The sequence below is a fragment of the Pocillopora damicornis genome, chromosome 4 (assembly GCF_964200805.1).
Source record: "Pocillopora damicornis chromosome 4, jaPocDami1.2, whole genome shotgun sequence".
Lineage (NCBI taxonomy): Eukaryota > Metazoa > Cnidaria > Anthozoa > Scleractinia > Pocilloporidae > Pocillopora > Pocillopora damicornis.
In genome coordinates this window covers 4,654,846-4,680,058 of record NC_142673.1, presented here as the reverse complement: position 1 = coordinate 4,680,058, position 25,213 = coordinate 4,654,846, and the positions used below count along the sequence as shown (strand labels likewise).

The following is a 25,213-nucleotide window of genomic DNA, read 5'->3' as shown; positions in this document are numbered from 1 at the left end:
AACAAATACCATGTGATATTGTACAGTTTAAAATTAAAATAAAAACATATTAACTATATTGCGTTCCAAGAAAAACTGAACTGCCCCTGGCTGATTGCCTTAGCCATAATTTACACTCCTCTTAAATCGTCAACAATTCAAAAAGTAATTAACTCGCTATGATTGTGAGAATACTTTGGTTCATTCACGTTTAAATAAACACCGTTTTTACAGAAGAGATCATGTCGAGTTTGTGGCTGTTTTGGGTCTTCAAGGTAAATAGAGCTTACAATTTTACCCGTACTCAAACTCTGACTTTGAACTTTCGGAAAACCTAATTATCCAACAACGAAGGTAATCTTATCATCAGGTTTGACGTTATTATAATTATTTCCACAAAATATACTTTGAGGGTCATGTTAGCAGTGAGGAAGTCATACTAAAAAAAGTGAAATACTATTGATTGAACTTAGGATAATTTCTTTTAGAAATTGTGTTCGCTTTAATTTGGGCACACGAACGATGAAGAAAAGAAAATTTTAAGAAACTAGTATTCTTAATACACAAAACAGATGATTCCTACCCTATACAACTTAATTTGCATGTTACTTTTTCTCGAATAATACGTGTTCTGTGAGAATTTAATAAACAAGCGAATCAAAGCAGAAGCCAACGCAAGAAACTTAATGAACGGAGAAGCGTAATCAAAATTTTGTTCCTGAGACACCGGTTTTCGATTTTTTGTGGAGGGGGGGGGGGGGGGGAAGGTTCAAGCGTGAAGTGAATGTAATTAAAGACAATTTTCTACTTCATTTTTATTTTGTGCGCTATTTTGTTTTCGTTATCATGATCTAATTTTTTTTTCTGCTAAGGTTGTCTTTCTTGTAACGTCAGCACACATTCCAGGTAAGCAGAAGTGTAGCCAGAGGAACTCGAATCTATCTTAAGACTCGAAAATATCTACGGACTGCTATTGTGTACCGAGGAATTAGGAACACGAGACCGAAATGATAATAATGTTGTGGTTTTGAGAGTGGCTCGCATGTCTTAACTTTATTGCGACTGGTCAGTACACGATTGACCTGTCAGAATCAAATCAAATTGTTACCAGTTTTGTCTCTCAGTAACTTGTAGATACTTTTTTTTCACAATAATCTGAATGTTTATTGAACAGCTCACTACTTCCGAAAAATTTTTTTAAAGAAACGTTTAGTTCCTAAGTAGTAATTTTTCACCAGAATGCCCTACTGTCCTGGACGTCATCTTCATGATTGACACGTCAATGAATATCAATAATTCAGAGCTCACGGATACCAAGGAGTTTATCAAAAACATCATACCTTACATCAATCCCTCAATCGAAGGTACTTTAAACAATTGAATGCCTTATCTTAATGGAGCAGGTATAGTTCATAAGAAGAGTTTTTAGTGCAGAACTAGATCTGGGATCGCACTGCTATACTTCCCACTCTAATAACCAAGAGAACTCGCACGACCCTCACAGTCAATCAGATGCAAACGTGATACGCGCGCTTCAGTCTGAAAACTCATTGGCTCCTTGTAATGATATACTTAACCCTAGTTGGATGTTATGAATAGCAGATTGCATCTTTGATCTCTACACGCTCTGGATTCATCGGCCAAACTGTTTGTTCATATTTTTGTCCAATTCTATATTTTCGTTGCTTTGTTTATTCGATTTAATTGTCAGCTATTCATTTATCCCTAAGGCACTCATGTAGGAATTTTAAGCTTTTCGTCAGGGATAATTAGAAGGCATCAGATCTCCGGTACACAAGATGTTAGCACCATTCAGAGGGCTGTAGATGAGATTCAGCGCGGGATTGGGCAACCGGTTATGTATCGAGCTTTTAGTGTGGCCACAGGAGATGTCGGTGAACACCGTCCGCAAAAGGACCTCAAACGACTACTGGTTGTAGCTTCAAATGGTCGATACATACGTAAGTCTCTATTAGTTTAAAAAATTCTTATTTAATTTTTTAGCTCGATATGAGAACGGACTGGGCATAGGAAATTAGCCGCATATGTAAGGTGAACGCACATTACGGCGTTCAATTTTAATCTTGAGGATTTAAGGAGTGAATTTTATACTAACCTTAACTTTAGGTCTGGCTTAATAGATTAGATGATTCTTGATATTAAGCAAAGGCAAATTATCAACGATTGCTTTTCTCCCATCAGATCCTGATCTTGCAGTGTCGAGTGCACAGCAACCGAAGGATGACGGAATTGTCATAATTAGTTTGTGGATAAACACTAATGTCACCAAAGAACAGCTGGAATCAGTTGCCACGTCAAAACGTCACGTGGTCATAGCTCACTCTTCACGTGATTACACTGCCATGAGTAACCTTGTCTCGCTGATTTGCGAAGGTAAAAGCAAAAGCTATACTCTTCAGATTTCTACGATTTTTCCTTCACGAATTCATTTCTACCTTGGAACAAGGTGATTGAATTGTAACAACAACAAAATAAAGAATTGATCCAGTTCCTCTTTGACAAATAATTAAGTGTTAACAACTGAGTTGAAAACGTAAATTGGGCGCCGTGAAGAGTTAAAAGGCTGACGTCTAGAGCGTTAGCCTTTCGTCAGAGCGATCTGACAAAGGGCTAACGAATCCAATCGCTCTGACGAAAGGCTAAGGCTCGAAAAGTCAGCCTTTTAACTCTTTACGGTGGCCAATCAACGTTTTCAAATCAGTTGTTAACACTGTATTACCTGCTATACTCTCCCACCGACGTCGCACCATAGTTTCTTTAGAAACTTACCCCCCTCTTTAACAAAATCTATTTTGATTGGTTATGAGAGAGCCCAAGGACGATTTTCTTAATGATCAATGACGTTAAAACTAGTGGGCTCTTTTAAATTGGTTTTGTTCTTATTTCGTTTGTATTGATTTTTCGTTTTCAACAGGTAAAAAAGCGCACTAAAAATTTAAGCTCAGACGATCATAGCACAGATTAACTATTACCCCAGTGGATCCAAACCTTATGTCACAAAACATTTTCTATCAGTCTTGCAATCGCTGCATATTTGAAAAGTTGTATTTCGAGACAGTTTACGGTCAGTGGTAGAAACTATTTATCACTTTACGACCGTCGCATTGTCTCTGAACATGCATGTCAAGTTCAAATGGCTAGTGAGCTCCACACTCCAAAATTATCTCCAAGATATCTCTAACTCTCAAATATCCTTTGATTCTTCTTAGCCGAGAGAGAATCTGGGGCATTAATCTCATACTCAGCAGAGAGGTCCGCCCTTAAAGGTCATGTGATTGAGACGGTACACGCATGGGACGATTTCTCCTGCGCCTTTAGCTGTCTTCGTGTACATAACTGCTTCTCTTTCAACTTCAAGAGAATTTCGCAAGCTTGCGAGTTGATTCATACAAACAGGCTGACATCCCTTAGGGATATTATCAAAGATTTCGATTCCAGTTACCACGAGCTATCCTTTTTGTGAATCAATGGGAGGATCACTTCTTGGGGTCCAGCTCAAGTTTTGAGAAAGACAGAACAAATGAACATAATCTGCAGCCAAATTTTAATTAAGAGTCCAAAGCAATCCAAGATTCCTTTGGTTTTACTCAACTTCGCCCTGACTGGTCCAGAAAACTCGCGCTACCTCAACCAATCAGATTCACGACTAAAAACAGTAGTGATATGGTCACTCGAGTTTTCCTGCATTTCATGTGGTTCGCCTTGAGTTCTCATCGGCTATCGATGGTGAAGACTTTCGCTCTGATGGGCTGTTGTTGTTTTGGGTCTTTCGAAAGTCAACTGAAAGTTGCACCGCTTTCCAGCGAGATTTTCAATAACTTTTCGTTTCGTATGTGAGAGTTGACGTAAGTTTCAGTACTAGTCAAACAAACAAAAAAATTAAATCCAGACATTGATTCAAGCAAATATATCGTGACAATCTAGGGTTTACCACAGTTTATTCAAGTAGGCAATGCTGCAAAGTTGATTTTTCCTGAGTGATTCTTCATGTTGTCGAACAAGGTTTGCTGCGGGCCAGTTGCAGAGACAGATACAGTAAAGACCAGAGAAAATTTTTCCTTTACTGACAAGAGATTCCATTGAATTTGTATTTACTAGCTGTTATTACCTGTGCTGTATGTTTTTAGACTGTTTAATTGTGATTTGTGCTATGTCTTAGTGAAGGAAATATTCAGTTCGCTTTAAAATTGCAATAACCGTATGTGAGCAGATCAAGACACATGTTTTTGTAGTAAAAAAACAACAAGAAAATAAGAGTGAAAAATCGTAATAATCAAGATCTTTTTATTAAATAATCAATGAAGTTATCCTTGCTGTTCTGCTACCGGAACGTAGCTCTTCAGAGTTGTCAATGTATTATTAAAAACTACAATGATGGGCTGACAGCAATGGTTCTACGTTGCTATATAGAGCCACATCGATGCGATATGAAAACAAAGGATGAATTTTTACCGCGCACACAAGACAAAACAGGTACTGAATTCATTAGATATTAGTTTCTTGATAAATGACTTTGCGAAGCACGAGGCATTCATAGAAAGCAATGAATTGTTGTGCCTCCATATCTCGCCTTTTTGTTTTGCTTTTGTGGATGTTAAGGAAGCCTTTGAAATGAGTTTTGGCGATTTACTTAATTGCCACAGATGTCTTTAATCGATCTAAGTCCAGCAGTCATTCTTGGCCTCCACTCCCAAACAAATGGTCTTGGAGGAATCACTAGTTGAGAGTATGAGCCAAGGTCTTCTAGTCCTGTGTTCCTTTCCTCTTTGCCCATTATTACATACTGATCTTTCATTCGGAGTTTAGGACAGTTGCAGTGGTCATTAAATACAAAAATATCATCTCGGTTTTCCAGTTTCCTTTTGCTTTTGAACACTGCAATGATCCTTACTCGATATCTTCTTTCTTTACGAACTTCGTTGTACGATTCTTTCAAGACTTTGGCTCGGACAACTGGAATTCAAAGAAAATAAAAAAAACTGTCAAATTCAACTTAGGAATTTTATCAATTTTGGGTTAACACTGCTAAAAACTTTATACACAGTTGAGGTGAAAATGAAACCTCATGCATATTGAACTCAGTAATAGGGCTGAGCGTTTGTTGAGCACAAGTAATTAATTGAAAGTTGGTGATGGTACCATTCCTACAACAGCTCGATAATGTTTGGTTAAATAATATTTATAACATTGAATCCTGGACGTATAAAATTCTAGGCTGCAAATTTGTATTTTAATTGTAACATATGAACACAAATATCAGAGGGTGTTTACCAAAGTCACTGTCACAATAGTATTTGTTCCGTTTCCTTGATATTTGACATGCACGGCATTTTGCTGTGAAATAATATGACAAGAAAACAGGCGTTAGTCGAGCAGTAAACTAGAGGCTGTTGTCAAAAAATTGGAACAAATTTGCGATATAGTCGCCAGAATTTGTTAGTTTCTAACAAAATTTTCATTTCAATCGTATTGAGTAACAGGAAATAGACTCTACTGGCCGGGCACAGAATGCAATTTGCATAAACATATTTCGAAGTTTTTTGGGCAAGAGGGACAGTACGTGTAAAATAGTTATATGCGATAACTTGGGGGGTCTCGGTTAAAGAAAAACGGAAAGAAACCGTTTAACTATAAATTTGTTTTCGTTTTCAAACTGATTGCTTCGAGAAACAAGCTAGATCGGCCAGGAGGAGAAAGAAAAAGATCCAATCCGTAAGATTTCGCTTCTAAAGTTCAGAGTTAGATTTTTTTAACTTCGGGGAAAATTTTCTATCTCTTACCACTCGGTAGGTCCGTTGATGGTAGTGTGACGGGCGGCTGTGTCGTAATTTCTTCTACTGTTGCTGTCGAAAAAATTGTGCCTGTAAAGTCAGTTTTGTAGATCAAGAATTAAAACGTTAAGTAGTAAAATATAATCACCTGGAACAAGTCTAATCGGAACTCGTAGGAATAAGAGTAAAGATTCTGGCAGCTTATGAGTAACATTATGGTATTCTTTTACGATATGCCAAGCACTTATTTCTAAAGTAAAAGAGTAAATAGGCTGATGATTAGAAAAGAAAGTTAAGAATACAATACCTGTAAAATAAAACCAAGCATCATTTTTTTGAAAGAAGTTAAGCGCAATATGTCAATAAACGACGAATATGTGAAAAGCTGAGTCTGCTTTATCTTCTATTTTCTGCCACTATCTACTACTGTCATCATCATCATCATTCAAGTTACCATCATCCCCATCTTTTTTATCGTTATTATGATCATTACTGTTTTTCTTATCAGTACCTCTAGTTTTATCATCATGTTATTATTCGTTAAAAAAAAAAAAATCGAATTTGGTCAAGAGTAAGGGAAACCCAGCGTTACACGAGGCTATCATGATGCTCTAAATGAGCATGGGGCAAGAAAAAAGTATCTTATTCGTACTTGTAATTCTGGCAGACGTCTTTGTTAGAAATTTTACCATCTCTGTAGTAAAGGGAGAACACCTCTTGTGCAATTGTGGTAGTCGACGTATCATTGATCCTCTCCATTCCTCTACGTAGCTTTGCCTATTTATTTCTGCTTTTGGCTCAGTTTTCGCCGTAGAGAAGCTTAAGCTACCCATAAGAAGGTACTGTTTCCCAGGGAGAAGCAATGGACAACGACATGAATTGTTTAGTATCCAGACCGTTCCTATCGTTGTTACGCCTCTGGTAAGTTTGAAAATGTGAATCAGTTGGACGCGATATTTTGTGTCGTGAGAATACTCGTCGATAGCTTCAGTTAAGATCCTAACATGAACCACTGAAAGAAAAAAAAGGTTTTGAACAAGCTAAAGAAAGTTCCTAAAAGTAGAAACATACGGTTTTCTCATACTCAGACCTTTGCGGTTTCGGAGCACGCTAACGAAACGGTGCATATTTCTATTTGGAGCAAGGTTTAGTTTATTGATAGTGACCCCCAATTGTACAAACGTAGGGTCAAAGAGGCTATCCATATAAGACTTTATCCCAGAAACATCCATAGGGATAGCGGAATCAAAATTCCCTAGGCTTGAATACCCACGATCAAACAACACAACAGCTGATTTATAAGGACCTATGAGGGAACACTATCGAACAACCGGAATAATAATCAGGATCGAAATGCACCAATAGCAGCGTGCCAAAGTACTACAAACAGCGACACGTAAACAATCGACCACATCGCCTGATGAAGACTAGCCGTATTGCAGTCGAAACGTGGCAATCAACATCAAAAGTGACTTTATCGTGAGACAAACGAACAAAGTATATCTCCGTGATATATTTACTTACCGAAGTCGCTCGTGCAGTACGCCCTGGTCCTTCTAAAAAGATTTCCACATGGGCCACAACTTTCTGCAAATTACCAAATCAATGCAAATGGAAACTGAAGTGAACTTGAATTTATCTATCAACAATAATAAACAACCAAGGTTTAAGCAAAGAAGTTAACCTGCTTAAAGAGCGGGAAAAAGAGAGCGACCAAGTTCTGATTGATATTGTGCTTGAAACTGAATGGTTGCGAAAGTGGTGCAAGTTCTCTAGGGCCAATCACTGAGCGAAGTTAAGCAAAAAAAAAAAAAAAAGAAACAATCTCGGGTTATTTAGACCCTCAACTGAAAATTGCTCTATTCGACAATAAAAATTGAGTTTAAGACTTTCTTCTACTCACCTTCAGTTGTCACTAGGGAAGTAGGTGTTTCTATTTGAGTACTATGGGTCGACAACAAAGCTGTATTTAAAAAAAAAGTTTAAGGTTATTGAATAACAACGTTACACCATTTTCTAGGTTTCAAACGTGATTAAGATTTAGAGTGAATCAGGTAACGTACCTTCAGAAACTGATTTTCTTTTGTGATGCAAAGATGAACTTGTAACCTGTGCGACAGTCGATGAAATTCGTGGAGTAGGAATTGTGGAGTGTCTCGAGCATCTTCCATCCAACTGTTTTATTTCTTCCTCCAATGTCTCCTTCCATTCAGCCACGAAACTATCTTGATTAACTTCTAAGATCGATATCGTTCTGTTCCATGGCACATGATGGCCAAAAACAAAATAATCCCTCTTCGGCAAGAGATCAGGTCTGCAGTTACAATCTCCGATGATAAACCTTAGCTCAGGCCTCTTTTTCACTGGTTTATTCGTCTTGAATATTCTTCTTATTTTGGTCAGATGAGAAGATTCACTTCCGTTTGTGACTGCCCCAGTGCGAACGCGAACAAGTATAGCTGTTGATACGAAAAAGTTAAAGAGAGGTCAATGATCTTGTTCGAAACGGTAAAATTAAAAACGTACCGTAATCTTTTAGGCCTCTTATGATTTACGGTTTAAGTTAATCTTGATCAGCATCTAAATTTTTAATCATGTTATCTCTCACCGTGTGTTTTTTGATGAGAATCATTCCGTTGTAAGGTTCGAGAATCATTCCGTTGTAAGGTTCTGGTGAAGACTCAATTATGTGTAACACCTTCCGTTCGAAATCAGGTAATCTGGGAAATCTGCTCGCCAGCAAGATTTATTATTTCACTTCATATCTGTATATTTCTGTGACTCCAAAATTGTTCGAGGTCTCAAGGTTGAAAAGCGAAAGCACGCATAGACTGTGGAAAGTTGAGAGCAACTGACTTGTACGGACTGAGCCTAAGCCCTAAGTATTACTAAACAAGAGAGCATTTAATATGCGTGTGGTTTTCATTCTACCATAATCGACCTGTTACGTGAAAACTTCTCAATGGGAACAATCACTTACCAAAATCGCTTGAACAGTACTTCTCGTGTAGTCTCTCTGACAAACCGCACCGAGGACAGAGAGTTGCTGAAACGAGAATTGATAATTACATGTACTTTCAAATACTCTTTTTCCTTTTTTCGCTCGCCAGTCATGCACAAACGTGTCTTTTCCTGGTCTATTGGGCAACGAGTGAACAATACTTTCATCTGCATCCAAGACTTTGTTTGTTTGCTTGTTGAATCATAAAAGACTGACTCCGGCAAAAAATTAATCTGAACTCAAAATGCTAACAATTTCCGCTAATTTTTTAAAAATAGAGAAAACAGCAAATGAAACTCTGTAACACCACTTACGTGTTCCTTCTGGATTCGTTGTATGAGTAGTAGCAGTAGTTGACTGGAGGATTTTCTCCGCTGAAGATGAAGTTGACGGAAAGAAATGCGTTGAGCTGCAACTTTGAGTTTGCTTACCAGAAGTAGACGAAACAGGCAAATTCGAACTTTCTAGCCACTCTTGACCATAGGATAAGCTTAATAACATGACTTCATGGCTTAACATTTTTACTGAGTAGTCCACGGGACTTGTCATGCCGTCCTCTTTTAGAGACGACCTACGTTGTTGAGACGGTGGGAATGCCTCATGCCTGGAAGGTGAAAAACCTCTTAAAGAATTCTTTCGCTTTTTGGAATGAAACTGAGTTCCACGGAGTGAAGAACTTACTAAAATTACATTTTCTCGTCTGATTGAAAGAGTTTTCAATTTCGGAAGGCTTGTGATGGGCTTTTCTAAGGTTAATCGAGAAGATATCATTCCCGTATGATTCCTTGAAGATAGAGTTGTTGAGGAAACCAGCAGGCTTCTCATAGATTGCATATCTGGACTAGAACTGATCATTGAAGCAAGCGACAAAGGCTTTGCATGCCTTACCGGGATTGGTTTTGTTGAGTCCTCCATGCCTCTCGTAATCTCAGAAATAGGATTTGAGCTTCCCTGAGCATAAGATGTTGACACTCCATGCCTTGAAGAAAAAATGCCAAATGACTCCCTCAGGCTTAGCGTACTTTTTACTTTGGAGTTTGGGAGTACTGGCGAAGATGGCAACGATAGAGTTTCATCCTCTCTTGAATACAGTTTCAGTGAAACTGAATTTTCTGCCATTAACTTTGGTTTCCATGACAATGACGCAACAGAATAAACTCGGTTTGTAATGTCCTGTTCTTTCACTGCCGAGCTCAATTGCTGAGAAAGAGGTATTGTGCGTTGTCCCGCTAGAGAGCTTTTTATAGAATGCGCTTTATTTACACTCGCTCTGACTTCATGTTTTAATGATGAGCTCAATGGCCGAGACGCTGATGCTAACACTTGTTTGCTCGATGAGAAACGCGATAGATTTTCACTGAAGATTGCTATGCTTATTTGAGTGGAGTTAAAACGGGCAGCAAAATGCGATTCGTCTGTTTCCCATGAAGGAGCCATTTTCAAAGACCCAACAGCGCTTTTCACGGTGTCTAGTTGTACAGGTGAGCTAGAAGGCGGAATATTCGACAACGTAATGTGCTGCATTGACGGAGAATGCAGTTGTCCTGCAATGGATTGCGCGTCCGCTGAGGAGGTAGGATCTGTTGAAAACTTCAACGAAAGATGTTGCAAAAGGCTTGAGGTGGACTCAACATTTATTTCTGAGGTTGTCTTTGAAGGAGGAAAAGAGGGCATCTCATTCATCGTCTTGAAAGAATCGTTACATAGTCTCGTGATTCCCGCTCCAGGGTGTAAGCTACTATGTGGAGATATAATTGATGGCATTGGACGTATGCTGAAGGATATTCTTGGGGGTTCTTTGGCTTCTGGTGCGATTTCTGTTTTGCTCACCAATTGTACTGTTGAGAGTAGTATTTCCTGTTCTAGCTCAGAGGTTTTGAAATTTTTGACAATACTACTTCCTTGTGCTTCTATCAGGAAGCTGTATGGTCTAAGCGTGGGAATTTTTGTTAAGGTATCTCCTGTTTGATCTTTTACAGAGCTTTCCACCGCTGTTTTGTCCCGCACCGCGATCACATCTGGAGACAATGAAGATGTTGTGAATTTAGTTGATGACGAGTCACTGAATGAGTGTACCATGAGGGTTTGTGATTTAGATGTCTTGGTTCGGCTTAGCTGCGTCGGTGATAATGACGGCGATTTAGACAACAGCAATGGTCTTGATACAGAATCCTGTTCCCAACGTCTTGCCGCGGCATAATTACCTGCCGCTGAGCCAGATCCCAAGGACACAACCGAAGGAGAGGCTATCAAAAAACTCATTTGGCTTTTTGTTTGAGGAGCTAAGTTATCTTGCTTAGAAAGTAGAGTGAGAGACTGCGGCAGACCGCTTCTATAGGATGATTTCAAAGAGAGAAAGGGCTGCTTCGATGAACTTTCCGAGTAACCTCTTAAGTTTATAGAAGAGTCTGCTTTCTTGGTAGGCAGCCGTTCTGGCGATAATTCCTGATCCTTCAACGACGAGGATATTTCGGCATAGCTGAAGGTTGGAATTGCCGACCGCTCATCTTTTGAGATGGAATTATCTTTAAATTTACTCATTGATGACGGACTAGCTTGCGGTGAAATCAATGGAAGAGCTACATTATGAGATGATGAAGTTCTTGAAGAGTATAGCAAAGTTGTAGTAACCCCTACATGTTCTGGGCTATTCAAATGAGGTATTGATGATGGGATATGTTGCGATGACGGCGAAAATGTGAGAGAACCTGTATTACTTATTCTTCCCTTGTCGTATCTTCCTAAGAAAAATTGCCGCGAGGAAGGATATACAGCTGGTGTAGCGAAAAACTTTTTACTTGCCAAATGCTCTTTTTGTAATGAAGAAGAAAGCTGTAAATGCCTGGAAATAAGCACTGATTGCAATAATGGCGTTTTTAAAGAATGCACAAGGACTTCCGTGAGACTTCGTTCTGGCATTGAGGTAAGGGAAACATGCTTTGATGTTAGTGTGTCACGCTTTTGTAGCGGATATTTTAAGTAATTCAAAGTGCCAATATTTTCTTCCATGGTTTTTGTTGAGGTGAAATCTGTAGATGTTGGTGATGGGAATAGCTGTTCTGGGAAATGACTTCCAAGAGATACTAGGTGAATAAACGTAGCTTTGATATTAGCTTGTGAGCTGAAATGGGATGACAACGTGTGGAATTTGTACCCTCTGGCAAGATTTACAGTTTCTTTCCCTTTCTTCGTGGAGCTCGATTTTGGATAGAAAGATGACTGCATATGTTCGCCGACTTCCCCTGGCATTGCGGAAGTAACGCCTCGGTATTGTGAGGAGAGAGTGCTCGGTGACGACGGAGTAAGTTCTGAAGACATAACTGAGAACAGAATCCGCCTTAAAAGCAATGACGATTTTGAATAACTCATGGCCATGGCCTCTGTTTCTGTTATAGAGGTTAATCCCAGTGAAATTGATGATTTTATTTCTTTATTTGAAAGTGAACCTCCAGAAATATCTGACAATGGTGACGAAATTATCCTAGCAGCCGAGGAAGCTGACGGAAGTATTGATGTGTTGAAAGATGACGCCACTAATGGCATTGTTGCTTGGGTGGACGACTCCGGAAAATGTTGTTTACTAGTAATTGCTGCTTGACTTTTTGTTTCCTGGCCAGATGACAAGAATTCTGTTACTTTGATAAGAGGGTAGTCTTTCTGAGAGAGTGACAGAGGCTTCGATTCGTTCGCTGAAGAAAATAGTCCGCTTGGATTTGTAGGTGACGTCCTTGCTAAGCGCTCTGAAATTACCGCTATTTTTGTTTTTGAAAGAGAACCTTTCTCTGAAAGTGAATCGGTCATTGGATTTCTTTTTAGTGGTTGACTTAACTTCATGTATGACAGTGAGAATAATGATGACGATGTTGATGAGGCAAAATCACTAGAATTCTTTCTAGTGACGATTGGGGATTTATAGATACCAGATATAGAAAACGCTGACTTGTAGCCCATGTTCTTTTCAATTAAAAATGTTGATTGAAATTGTGGCTTTAACAATGCAGTCCTCGCAAACTGTTGAGACGAAGTTGCGATGTTAACGAGGGAGCTTCTAAGAGGGAGAAAATGAAGTTTGGATATGTTGTAAGATGCGTCCATCTTTCTTGAATCAGTTATTTGAGATGACATCAGCTTTGACGTCTGAGGTATTGGTTTCGATGATCCATGTAGGAAGAGGTAGTCTGTTAAGGTTTGCCATGGGGGAAGCAACAGATGGAGAGTCGAGGAAACCGATGTAGATTCTGATCTTATTTCCAAGATTTGACTTAAAGTAGTGTTTGTTGATAATTCAAGCACGCTTGTTTCGTGCATTACTTTAGAGCTTGTTGGCCCAGAAGGTAAAACATTCATGGTTGATGACGAACCAGGTCTGAGTGTTTCTGTTATCTCAAAAGGTAGGGAATCATGGCTAGCACTGAAATTCTTTGTTAAGAGAATTGTTTTCTTACGACTTTGCAAAGTGATGTCACTATAACCTTCCAGGCGCAGTTCAATCCTTCTTATGTCTATCATAGATGAGTTCAATGTCTCCCTGGAACTTGATGGAATGCTCTTTAATGGAGTGGTTAAAAGTATAGATGGCTCAGTGCGGAATTCACTTGCCGATGATAAGGTTACTGAGGGGTGTTTCCCTTCGCGGCTTTTGAGTCCCATTACGTCAACAGGGTATTGGTGTGATGAAGTCCTTTCAGCTCTACTCAATTTTGAACTGGGTACCAATTCCTGCCTACTATATATCGATACTGGTTGCTCAATAGTCTCTTTTCTGAATGAAGCCAAAACAGACTTCCTGTCAACTTGATTTGATATCGTTTCATATTCAAAGGAAATAGTGGGATTATTGACTTCCTTCGGACGAGATGTAACACCAGTGTGTAATGAGACTTTCAACCCTATGGAAGTCGTTCGCAAATTAGACGCCTTGGAAGTGGCCATAAAACCGACAGACGGCCTAACAATTTCGTAACTTGCTGGAACTGAGGTGCCTGTAGAAAATACAATTAAGCCTCCCCCAACATCAAGTAATGGCGTTGAAGAACTGCTTGAAAAGATTTTGGTATGCGTACCTTTCCTTATAGGCGAAGTAAGCAACTCTGGTTTCTCTTTCACTAGGGACATGGACGATGTATGTTTGCGATAAAATGATGTAACTTGCAGACGCACGAATTTACTAGATAAGCTAGAAGTCTCCTTCAGACTTCTTGTGGGAAGTCCAATAATGTAACCAGTCGAGGTCTGGTTTACTGATGAAAAAAGAAGTCTTGACCTTGAAGTTGGTAATGTATTTATAGTATAAGAAATAGAATACCTCTGCTTCCCTCTTGAAAATACAGTCTGCACTATATCCTGTGATAATTTCTCTGTGTAAGTTTTATGACGTTCATGATATTGAGAAGCCGAGCTTAATCTAGAGGCGTGTGGCCTTCTTAACGACTCTGTTAGTTTCTTCCTTCCTTCTGAAGACTCCCTTGAGTGCAAATTCGAGGATGTGGTCACCATCGACGATGAACTGTGTTTTAGCACTTTTGACGTACCTGGCCTTGTTTCTGTTCAGGAAAGAAGAAAGGCATAAAAAAAAGCATCTCAATTCTGAAACACTGGCAACAAATATTGATTTATTCGTTGCCGTTTATGTACTGCAGTTGACTGTGATTGTTTTCACTGTTTGTTTATAATCGGGAAAATCAGCGTTGTTGTTGCTTAAACAAAACGCCACGCTGAAGCTACAAATTTGTCCACATACTATTCCCAGTAAGACTTTGATGAGTTAGAGAGCTTCTGCTTTAATTCTTTTGATACTGCCGAAATGAAAAGGAAAATACTTAGAGCAAAACCACAACGGAAAGGCCACTATTCATCTTTTGAACTAGAAAATGTATCCTCCTATTTAAGTTAAATGGAATCCAAAACCCACCCTTTTTAGGACACTCTTCTGCGTTGCACTGTTCCACAGCATATGGTTTTCCAGGGCATCCAGATCTGGAGGAGGCGCTGGGCTTCTTGCAGTTTCGAAACCTGATCCTGGCTCCTCCTCCACAAGTAGCACTGCAGTCATCCCAAGCACCCCACTCTGACCAGGCGGCTTCCATCATATGACACGGTTCAGTGTTGCATCTCTGGACATCAGTCTCCTTGTCACGGAATGATGCAACTGCCTCTATAGCGCGGTATCGTGAACGTACTTTGATTCCTCCTCCGCAGGAAGCGGAACAGGCAGTCCAGCTTCCCCAGCCCATTTGTAAGGTTACGTGGTTTTCCTTCTCAACTTGCGGTGTTTCTGAAAGGATCACGATTAACGGGTGTATCAGCCTAGGAAACATTGAGGATTAAACCCTGTAGCTGACAACAAAACGACGCTGATAACATTGTTATGAACGCAAGGAGCCATGTGAACATACAGCAACTGTCACGTAAAAGCAATTAAGCTAGAGGTCAAGGGAAAGGTCAATTAGTCGTAGAATGAAGGTAAAAAATGTCAAATAGTGGTCATATCCCTATTTACGAGCTACTAATGGCTAATAACACATACCTCCAACGGCGTAAACTCCACCTGCTCTCCAATACTCAAAGCTCATATTAACCTTACCCGCCATTAATAGAGACTGTGGATTTGTAATGATATGTTAGTCGCTACAATTTTTATAAAGTCCAGCTAATGCAAAAATACCGAAAACCTATGCTAAGCATTCTATTGAAATGATAAGTTGTAACAAGCTCAATGAAGGAAATACAAATAATTAAAAATATAATTTAAAATTTGTAATAAAAAATGAAGCATTTTTAAATGGTTTTATTGTTTTACCAAATAGGCATGTGACTTTGCCAAAGTATCACCTTTGTAAGTGCCTAACGTTTTATTATTATTATTATTATTATTATTATTATTATTATTTATACAATCTTAAGCAATCTCTGAGCAGATCTCCTTAGATAAACAGTATGTTTAAAGGATCTTAAACATCAGGCTAAATGCCTAAGAGACAGCTTGAGTAAATAAAAAAAGGATACTTTGCAAGGCTTCAATCGTATAATGTGCTTACTCAGGGAAAAAAAAAATTGATTCATGCTCACCATTACAGTAATGTCTTCTTTTGTGGGCCCAGTTATCTCAATCGTCTCTTTAATGTTGTTTGAGATTCTATCGTACTGCACTTCGACATCACCAACTCTGAATATGCCAGACCAATTGACGATGCGATTACCATTGATAACATAGTTACCATTTTGTTTTTTCAGAGCTGAGGTTGTCCAAAACGATAACCACAAAGTGGTTGATAGCATAAACAACGATACAAAAAAAAAAAAAAAAAAAAGAGAGAGAGAGAGAGAATGTCAAATTTTGCCAGCTAACTCTATCGAAGTACAAGTTTTCCAACCTATCAGTCAGTTGATAAATCAGTCGGTCAGTTATGAGGTCGATGACCTGGCAATGACTCAGCAGGACAGTAACTGAGTGAGTAAGACAGAGAGTTAAATGAATAAAGAAACTGTGGGGTTGCGTGCTTTGGTAGGGGAGTATAACGAGACAGTTTTGGTTTTATTTACTGAATTAATGATGTAAATTGGCCACCGTATAGAGTTTCAAAGCTGACGTTTGGAGCGTTAGCTCCTCGTCAGATCAAAGACATTAATCAGAGAGTCAGTCAGTCAGTCTGTGGGAGTCAGACTCATTGAGTTAGTGAGAATCAGTCAGTCGCAGTTATTCAGTCAATGATTCCGGCAGATTATAAAATCATTATTGAGTGTAATCGATTTACCTAGGTAGTTCCACGTATTATCTGTGATCAGAACACTCGTTGCCCCCTTAGGTATCACCATCAAATCTGCGTAGCCTGTTGGATTTCAATCATAGATCATATTGAAAACTTCATTTGAGGAAAAAAAGCAATGCAATTTTACAATATTCATTTCATCTTATGTGTTTACAAAAAAAATTTGCCTTACACTTTGTATCTATGAGGGTCCTAGGGCTGATGTGATTTCAATTCTCTCAGTATGAAAAAGTTACTCCCCTGGATTCTATTTTATGTGCAGTTTTAAACCCTTCCACCCACACCCTCTCCTAAAATAAATCGATAAGAAATAATCTAGCCTTGCTGAAGAGCTGCCATTGCGTGTGAACCAGAATGATAAACTGAAATTGATAAGTGAAGAATTCATCAAGTAATTATGATTTAAGAACATTGCAATTAACTCTCACAAGTTACCTGAGATTCGTTCAAAAAGTGTTGGAGACCTTTGAATTCTTCCTCTCATTGGCTGACACGTCGTAGAATTTCCACCACAAACTCGACATCTGTCCATATACACTCCCGAGTCGAGTTTGTAGTCACATCCAACGGACTGAAATGAATTAAAGGTAAATAAACGGCAATAAAATATATTCATAAAAATGGGATGAAAACAGCAGCAATAACAACAGCAACAAAAACGACGGATTGACTGACAACTATACCGTCATCACTTTTCGTCATTCTTGTTTTATATTTATCTTAGCAGCCCAACCATAAAGTAAGTCTTAACTAAAAAAGAATGCCCGAGTTCTTACTTTGCATTAGATGTGAGTATAATAGTTTCATTCTTACTTTGCACCGTCCACGTACACAGACACCGTGGGGTTCTTTGGAACACTGTGTCCCATCTCGGGCTTTTCCAAAGTAATAAAATAATTCTTCTCCATCAGGATAGCAGAATAATAAACATTGGTTGCCACCTAGAAGTAAGCGAAGAAATAATTTTCAAAAAGGCAAGTTATGATATTTCATACTTTTGAGACATCCTCGATATGCCAAACAACATAGTATCATGAATGAATGAATGAATGTGTATTTATATACCGCACATATCACATACTGTCTCAAGGCGGTTTACAATTCTAATTGAGTGAGATCGAACGTCAGCTTGTAAAGGCGCCTCTGGCTGCCGCTATCAGTCCATATTTGATCTCACTCACCCACCCAGCCCATGCATGAAATGTACAATGAAACAACAGATAGACCACCACACCGGGAACTACGCCCCCTACTCTTTTCGACAAGTGTGTGGGTTCTTTAACGTCCCCTGCTGACCATGTAACACTGAAGATGCAGGAGACGGGGCCTACGGTTTATAGTCCTTATCCGAGAAGACTTGAATGTCTAACCATTTGCTGGTACAATTACAAAGGCAGCACATTCTCCTCAGTTATTTTAAGACCCTGAGTGTTGGTCCGGTCTGGGGCTCGAACCCTCGACCTCCCGCACAACAGACTGGCGCTCTACCAATTGAGCTAACCAGGCGGCGGTTCATAATGTTTAATTATTCGCCATACTTTAGGGAGTTTACAAAAAAAAAAAAAAAAACTACCTTTAAAAGGTTGATCGATTATTCCATGTATGACAATTACCTCGACTATATGACTTCCATTTTGCTCTTCCGCCATTGATAAATATATCTCTTCCGTTGTACGATGCACACTGTACATCACGGAAATTCTCGCTTTCTTTGGGGCAAGGCTGTGGGATGAATAATGTGGCGTTGTGTATTTTCTTCAGCACATTAAGCAGCAATCTAAATTTTATTCCATGTATTTTTCTGTCTTTGCTTGTTGTATATCAGTCACTTAGACTTTGTCTGCAAGTATCTGCCGGTCTGTCGATTAATCGGGCTGTTTGCCTGAACAGTTTGTTTTGACGATTTAACGGTATAGCATAGCAGCTGTATTCATGCATAGAGGATTTTGGGACGTACCTGGGTGTTACACGTTTGATAAATCCTGGATTTCTTTTGACACAAAGCCTTGTTCTTCCTGTTTATTGTAAAATGTAGTGAGAAAAATTTCAGACTATTGAGCAAAAACATTAAGTCACCTCTAAGCTAGCGCTTTCATGTGAAATAAGACCATCTAATCGAGAATGGAATGAGATATTTGGATTAATTTAGGAAAAGAGAACGTGTTGCAAAATCAAAGCGGCGAATCACTGCAGTCGCACAGCAATACACAATGGCAAGAGAAAATCGAACTATTTTTTTACCTGAGGCATAGCTGTCCTCGAAACTTTACGCCAACCCCACAGGTGCGAGAGCATGGACTCCACACAGACCATTCGTAAAATGGTTCATAAAACTCCTCGCCGTCTGCCGTGTTTTGAAATTCCCGGCTGTCAGCGTTACGCAGACGGTTCTCCGTATCAGCCCGCTGAACGGTTTAAGCGAGATAAATGTTTTTGAAAACAGCACGACATACTTAATTTTGTTTTAATGTGATCTACCTCTAGGTATTCCGGAAAGAGATCAAAGCCACCTCAATCCCAACCCAGTCTGGTAATTCTTAACTGGGTTACTTATGTACGAGAACACTGGCCGTAAGCACAGTCTACGCTCTTCCAAGCAGCTTGGAGTTAGGTTGATGCTTAGACCCCCATAGTAACCTTCTTGTCCCCTAAAATCTAAAATTTGTCACACACGTAAACAAATATAGCTTAAATCTGGTTTGCAATGTCTTTAAAACGTAAGCCTTCTTTCTTTTTGTGTGATTTCTGCTTAGGATGATGACAGTTAAATCGGATTAAGTCAGTGGCGTTATCGCGTGCTTCAAATTATTTGTATGGCTGCTAATTGAAAGTCTTCCCCTAGTCTTTTTATACATAGATGAAAGAGAACACTGGGCTAAACGGTCGAGATATCGGTGAGGAATGTGGGCGGGACACATTTTCCTCATATCTGTTTACTCTACAAATGACATCGATGCTGTCATCATGACTGTAAATGAGGGAATTCCCCGACGTGAATCAGATAGCAAAGTGTTTTGTTAGAATTAAATCAGTAAGAGTTAGATATCAGGTTTTGAGAGGTACTCGAGGTCTATTTTGAAAGGGCAAGGACAAACGCACATTTCTCTGCTTGCGGTCGAATCACAGTGAAAGAGACTCTTCTTTTCATAACTTTTACTGATCCTATGACAGGATTTTTAGGAATGTCTCGAGAGCTTTTCCTGTATGGTAAGTCTTTTTGTCACTAAGATAGAGACGATGCAATTCCTGTGATGGTGGTTAGCCTTGATATATGACTCAGTCTTCTGAAAAGACCGTGCACTCCGTACACGAAAATCTGCAGTTCGGGAGTTACAATCTAATCACATCATCTGCCCCAATAGATTTCCGGATCATTTACAGCAGGTGATTTTAAAAACATTTGCGGTTTTAATCAACTGATCATGAGAGCCAGTGTCGCGCACTTGCGTAAATTAGAGTTGTGTGTTCATCAACTTACAAGAAGATGTCCTGAGATCAAGATCGAATAATACTCAAGAGCAAGCTCAGTAGTGGTAGAGTTACGCTATGATGTTGCTTAGCTTCCTAATATAGAAACAAGACGAATGTGGAATGCTTGATTGGTGATAGAGTGGTGAAACTGCGGGGCACTCGCCGGCAGACAATCCAAGGTCACGCAAATATGACCAAATATCCAACCCTTAGGGTGAACCAAGCTGGGTGGGTGTGGGGAATATGAGAACATCAGGAAAGCAATGTTCAAAACTGTCCTCAAAAATTGAAAGAAAAAAAAATATGTGCAATTTAAAGTGAGCACCCAGGCTTGTTGGAAAGAAATCATATGTAGCGAAATTCTCAGAGCTTTATGAGGAGATTTGAAACTAGACTTTTTCGATTTGGACACCTCTATCTATTTACATAGCATTGTAAGGCATCCCTCGCTGCATCCCCTCCCCTCCCAACTCACGTCTCTTTCTGTGTTCCTTCGACCATTATCATATACAGATTTTAACAATAATATTATGTTAACAATGTGTGACTGTGTACTTAACTAATAGAGCTCGACAAATTATTATTAGCTTCTATGAATTACTTGTCATAATTCTGATTTGAGCAAAAGATGATACAAACCACTTGTTTGGGTAAATAATCTCTGATTAAATTTCATCTCATCGTATGGTATCCTGTCTACCGGAATCACAGGCATTTATAGTATTTGAAATTAGTCCCACAGTTACCTATTAATCCGGGCAAGCTTATTTTTCTTTTATGAAAGCTCGCTTTGTAAACATGAGTTTAATCTGGTCTTTTTAAATATTTGCTAAAAATTAATGCAAACGATTTTTTACAAAGAATTTCTCCTCAGGTTCCTCAAAAATCAAAATTTTGCCATAGTATTCTGCAGGTACAATAAATCAAAAGTGTCAAAAGAAGGCTACTCACCGTGGACACGAGTATTCCATTTGAAAAGAGTAACAGCACAATGATTACAGAGGAATGCCTGCAGAAAAAGTTTACAAAATGTTGATAGCCAACGTAAGGTACGAAAACTTTCTATACTTTCATTAAAGCGAAGTATTATGCACGGTGAAAACATCCCACCTTCCTGGCGAAAAGCTTAGCGCCATAGCACCCGGTGCATATGCATCTTTCATGGTTCTTACGGGACCTATTGGGCAGGAAATACTTCTACGTATGGTGATAATGACAACGTTGGAAGTATGGAGACATCAGAGGAGCGCGAGAGGTATAAGTTGTTATGTACTGCTCAATGGCAATATAATATTGCCAATCACTGTCATGTGATGATAGATTTGGCGGAAGAGAGTGATTAATACCGTCTTAATCACTTAAGGTCCGAGTGAAACAATGTCGTCCTAATCATATCCATATGGTACAAATTCATCTTCGAATTATATGCTACTGCCCGTTCCGTTTCAAGACCTCAGAAGAAACAAGCATTGCCTCGATGATTCAAAAATAGTAATTGACGCTTGATGATATCCTGTTAGAGTTATTGTTCCAGTTTGCATGTGTTTAGATTCCTCGTCTATTTATCTATTCGTCTATTTGTTTATTTAAATATTTTCACTTCATTCCAATCTTTTTCCTAATTCTACCAGGTTGGGTTAACGTATATCGAAAAAGAAAAAAGTGTACGCATGTTTATTAACGATAATATCTTGCAAAAGCTGTGATTTTCCTCTTATTTACAATGGAAGCGTCCGCAGTGATATGTTGTGGTGAGGCAAGAACCCAAGATTATAGATGACGAGGGTTTTAAGGCTTGTGTTCGGCTGTTCCTCTTAACTGAGAAGAGATTAACCTTAAATCCGTTGTTTTGTGCATATCTGAGAAACTAGTGGTCAATCCTCACGATGTGCGAGAAAGTCAACTATCATTTTAACCCCAGCAAACAACGTGGCTAAAAACAGTGTTACAAGAGAAAGAGAATTGGACAAGCGTAATTAATACTAGTTTGAACGAGCAACTGAAAAAGAAAGCCTACAAGGAAGCTATCTTGTTCTTCATTCCAACCGATGACCCGTCAAATGCTTGGTCGTCTATAAATAGTGAAAGAGTTGAATTAATTATCAGCTCCGACGAGATAAAGGGCATTAGTTCGAAATATATCGCTAAGATTCTCATAGGAAGTTAGCGTTGGAAAAAAAAAAAAAAAAAAAAAAAAAAGGACTTGCACGTTCGCTAACTCCTTTGAATTTCTTGCTTTGCATTTTTTTGAGAGATTATAAACCTTTCGTTTATAGCAATCTTGAAAGGATTGGGTCTTGTTTTCAGAGAGAGTTGACAAAAAAGCTAGGTTCTAACATGACAACTCGTTAGAAATAAGCCAAATTTCTGCTCAAAAATGCGCACGTATTGCAGGTTATATGGATTTCGCCACCCAAGGAGGTCAAAGGTCGGGATCAGCCTCGCAATCATGTCAGCAAAAACCATTAGGAAGCACTCCTCTGTCATTAGAACCTCCCAGAAGAAAATAATGAATACGGACGTTATTTATCGTCGATGCTTTTTATTTCATCTTTGTTTTATTAATTGCAGATTTAATTGCATTTACAGTGAGAAACCGGGCAGTATCCAGCCGCACAATTTGCTACGCACCATGCGACCATACCTGGTGCTGTGTCATAAGGTGGGACTGCCACGCAACCACTAGGAGAAGCAGTGGGCTTTTCAGTAGTAGGAACCGGTCGGTCGGTGATTGTAGTTGGCTGTGGTCCGTCGGTTGGTGGCTCCGGTCCTTCGGTTGGTGGCATTGGCTTTTTTGTAGTAAGTGCCGGTATTACATCAGTGGGACGAGGAGGAGGCATGTAGCCACCTAGATACTTCTTCACAGCGTTAATCAAGGGATATGGGCCCTCCCCACGTTGGGATCCTCTAAAATCGTCCAAGTCGAGAGCCCAAAACATCGCTCCTTTCAGACCCTTTTTCATTATCAGCTTGTTCACCTTGAGGTGCAGGCTGTCCTTGTTGTCGAAACCCACCCATATTGTATGTTTGTAGCCGTAAGGTGCCTTAACTTTATTGTCGTTGACAATGTTCAAACCAAGTTTACAGATTTCGTAGTAAGCCAGAAAGCCAGCTTCGCGGGTATATGGTCCTTCGTGGGGTTTCTGCCAATCATGCTTAGGAGCGCCAAGGCCATTATTGCTTGGGTCTTTCAGTGCAAATGCTCTTCCATACGGAGCAAGTCCAAGAGCAATCTTGTTTGCTGGAAATCCTCTGTCAATCCAGTACTGGACCGCAAACGGAACAGTCATTTTGTCATCCCCTACCATGGCAGTGTGATGTCCCGTTACTGAGTCCCAGTTCCCGTGTAGGTCGTAAGTCATGAGATTGAGGATATCCAGAAGTGGGCCAAGTTTGGCCACTTCATACGCTTTGTCGATGGTCTTATAGCCAGCTGCAACGGCGGCAGTTAGCAGCAGGCGAGGTTTTCCCGTTTTGGCTGCTTCAGCTTTAAAAGCTTCTAATAGCTCCCGACACAGTAAGGTAAATCTCCTTTTATCTTCAGGCGGTGAACCTCCCCGAGAGGCAGGATATTCCCAATCTAGGTCAAGACCGTCAAAACCCCACGCTCGAAGTGTCGTAATGGCGGAGTCGATAAATACCTGAAGTACCATGATAAAGTTAAAAATTCTGTCAGTAAGCTGTTTTGAATTTTCGTTTACTTATGACAGGAAACATATCTGACAAGAAGAATTGGAAATACTTGAACTGAGCCTGGCTTGATCGAAACATATTTTTATCGGTTGTTGTCAATATGAAAAAAAATTCTCAAAAAAAAAACAACAACAACAACAATTGGTTGGAGGCTGGAAAGGGTTTTTAGATGCACGCACGCGCGCAATCTACACACGCCACAACTAAGATGCACGCATCAGCTGAATGAATCAAAATCAGCACACCGGAAGTTGAATGTTGCTTGAAATTGCGCGAACCGGAAATAAAATCTACGAAATACATTTGTGTCTAGCTCGAAATTTTGTTCGGTGACCTATCTTGATTTTTGCATGCACGCACCATTGACGATGGCACTTCAAATATGAAAGTTTCGGGGAAAAATTATTTAGTAGAATTTTCTGTAAGCCATATATCGCATTTTCTTTAAATACATTTAATTCTACTGGATGAATTTCTCCTGGATAAACGAATTCCCATAATATTCATGTCCAGCGAACAACGTCAGCAATTTTAATAAGAAAAGTTTTGTACTTATTTTTAAATTGATCTTTTTTTTTTGATAATTTGCATTATTATCATGGATGCTTTCTTTTAAAGCAGTGGAAAAGCTTTTTACATATTCTCGATCATGTGCATTGTCTTAACGGCGTTAATACCTTTGAATGCGTTTTCTCCTGAAGAGGATCATTTAATCGTTCCTTAATCCATAGCAGATTTTAATCATTTAAGTTTGTGAAAACAGTTTAAGTTGGAAGAAATACAAGGGAACCATTAACATAAAATAATTGTATTCATTTTCGATACCTTTCTAGTAGCCTGAGTTTTAACCATTTTTGAAAATGGACTGTCAAAGTTCTCGTGGTTCCATCCTCCTACTGCTAACAACGTTCGCAGCTCAGGGTTTTTATTCTTTAAGGCGTTGAACCTGGGGTATAACTGGTCATCATTCCACTCGAACATGGCCAGTTTGTGGGTGTTTCGATTGATCTTTGCAAACGCGTACATTAGATGGGTACACAGAAAAGGATCAATGTTTTCAGGAAAGAACTTTCCAATACCTGGACGGTATTGAGACCAGTTTGTATGATAGCACACTCGTACATAATTATTAGCGCTAGTGTATGAGGCAATCGCCACAAACAGAAAAGGAACGAAAGATCGCATGACTCAGAGAACAAATACGGTAGAACAGAAACCGTTGTAATGTAAGGGAAATGGTTCGGTCCCGTACTTTATAGGTATCTGGCTTTTAAGTTTCTAAGCAGCTGTGTAAGCCTTTCATGCTTGTAGCTCAAACTTACTTTACTTTCTTAAGCCAATCAGAGATAAACTGACGGCTACGTGTTTGGTCAGCATGAATCAAAGGTGTTGATGGCAGTTAAAGCCTTAAATCATGGTTAAACTGGATGATTACTTAGCGAGTGATACAAGCCGTAACCTGGAAGGCAAATTGCACCATGGTACAGTTCTTTGTGTGGGGTGTTAAA

The 25,213-nt window shown here is 39.3% G+C and overlaps 4 protein-coding genes and 1 long non-coding RNA gene across 9 annotated transcripts; 2 read left to right on the top strand and 3 right to left on the bottom strand.

Moving 5' to 3' along the window:
- Nucleotides 1-159: 159 nt before the first annotated feature.
- On the top strand, nt 160-1,413 carry LOC149046546 (uncharacterized). The gene is made up of 3 exons (XR_016186150.1): nt 160-254; nt 852-885; nt 1,218-1,413. It is a non-coding gene; the product is annotated as an uncharacterized LOC149046546 (long non-coding RNA).
- Nucleotides 1,414-1,702: 289 nt separating this feature from the next.
- LOC149046545 (uncharacterized) lies at nt 1,703-4,251 on the top strand. The gene is made up of 3 exons (XM_089205026.1): nt 1,703-1,940; nt 2,182-2,373; nt 3,210-4,251. The coding sequence occupies exons 1-3, from the start codon at nt 1,838-1,840 to the stop codon at nt 3,461-3,463; spliced, it is 549 nt and encodes a 182-aa protein (XP_089061152.1). The 5' UTR covers nt 1,703-1,837; the 3' UTR covers nt 3,464-4,251.
- A 14-nt stretch (nt 4,252-4,265) lies between these two features.
- On the bottom strand, nt 4,266-14,268 carry LOC149046544 (uncharacterized). 5 transcript variants are annotated; one of them, XM_089205022.1, is made up of 9 exons: nt 9,087-14,268; nt 8,752-8,817; nt 7,835-8,230; nt 7,675-7,734; nt 7,296-7,358; nt 6,424-6,783; nt 5,781-5,861; nt 5,272-5,334; nt 4,266-4,953 (listed from the first exon to the last, which is right to left on the bottom strand). In XM_089205022.1, exons 1-9 carry the CDS (start codon nt 14,266-14,268, stop codon nt 4,631-4,633), a joined length of 6,594 nt encoding a protein of 2,197 aa, XP_089061148.1. In that variant the 3' UTR covers nt 4,266-4,630. The 5 variants fall into 5 exon arrangements, 4 of the variants coding, with proteins under 4 accessions (XP_089061148.1, XP_089061149.1, XP_089061150.1 ...); XM_089205023.1 differs by having other exon boundaries at nt 5,781-5,843; XM_089205024.1 differs by having other exon boundaries at nt 5,781-5,837.
- LOC113685635 (papilin) lies at nt 13,290-19,504 on the bottom strand. Its single transcript, XM_089202590.1, has 10 exons — nt 19,484-19,504; nt 18,783-18,946; nt 18,499-18,556; nt 18,155-18,263; nt 17,355-17,482; nt 16,977-17,112; nt 16,527-16,601; nt 15,841-16,007; nt 15,299-15,371; nt 13,290-15,046 (listed from the first exon to the last, which is right to left on the bottom strand). The coding sequence occupies exons 1-10, from the start codon at nt 19,502-19,504 to the stop codon at nt 14,592-14,594; spliced, it is 1,386 nt and encodes a 461-aa protein (XP_089058716.1). The 3' UTR covers nt 13,290-14,591.
- Nucleotides 19,505-22,585: 3,081 nt separating this feature from the next.
- On the bottom strand, nt 22,586-24,900 carry LOC113685642 (chitinase-3-like protein 1). The gene is made up of 2 exons (XM_027203171.2): nt 24,531-24,900; nt 22,586-23,653 (listed from the first exon to the last, which is right to left on the bottom strand). Exons 1-2 carry the CDS (start codon nt 24,888-24,890, stop codon nt 22,586-22,588), a joined length of 1,428 nt encoding a protein of 475 aa, XP_027058972.2. The 5' UTR covers nt 24,891-24,900.
- Between the last annotated feature and the right edge of the window lie 313 nt (nt 24,901-25,213).

Excerpts from the sequence above, each read along its gene's own strand:
- LOC149046545 (XM_089205026.1), top strand. The coding sequence starts at position 1,838 with ATGTATCGAGCTTTTAGTGTGGCCACAGGAGATGTCGGTGAACACCGT. Across the intron at positions 1,941-2,181 it reads TTCAAATGGTCGATACATAC|ATCCTGATCTTGCAGTGTCG; the intron begins GTAAGTCTCTAT and ends TTCTCCCATCAG. Across the intron at positions 2,374-3,209 it reads TGTCTCGCTGATTTGCGAAG|CCGAGAGAGAATCTGGGGCA; the intron begins GTAAAAGCAAAA and ends GATTCTTCTTAG.
- LOC149046544 (XM_089205022.1), bottom strand. The coding sequence starts at position 14,268 with ATGGTGACCACATCCTCGAATTTGCACTCAAGGGAGTCTTCAGAAGGA. Across the intron at positions 8,818-9,086 it reads AACGAATCCAGAAGGAACAC|CAACTCTCTGTCCTCGGTGC; the intron begins GTAAGTGGTGTT and ends TTCTCGTTTCAG. Across the intron at positions 5,862-6,423 it reads GACGTCTGCCAGAATTACAA|GCACAATTTTTTCGACAGCA; the intron begins GTACGAATAAGA and ends CTGACTTTACAG.
- LOC113685635 (XM_089202590.1), bottom strand. The coding sequence starts at position 19,504 with ATGACAGCATCGATGTCATTT. Across the intron at positions 17,483-18,154 it reads ATGGAAGTCATATAGTCGAG|GTGGCAACCAATGTTTATTA; the intron begins GTAATTGTCATA and ends GCTTACTTCTAG. Across the intron at positions 16,008-16,526 it reads TAATACGTGGAACTACCTAG|CTCTGAAAAAACAAAATGGT; the intron begins GTAAATCGATTA and ends GGACAACCTCAG.
- LOC113685642 (XM_027203171.2), bottom strand. The coding sequence starts at position 24,890 with ATGCGATCTTTCGTTCCTTTTCTGTTTGTGGCGATTGCCTCATACACT. Across the intron at positions 23,654-24,530 it reads AAACTCAGGCTACTAGAAAG|GTATTTATCGACTCCGCCAT; the intron begins GTATCGAAAATG and ends ATGGTACTTCAG.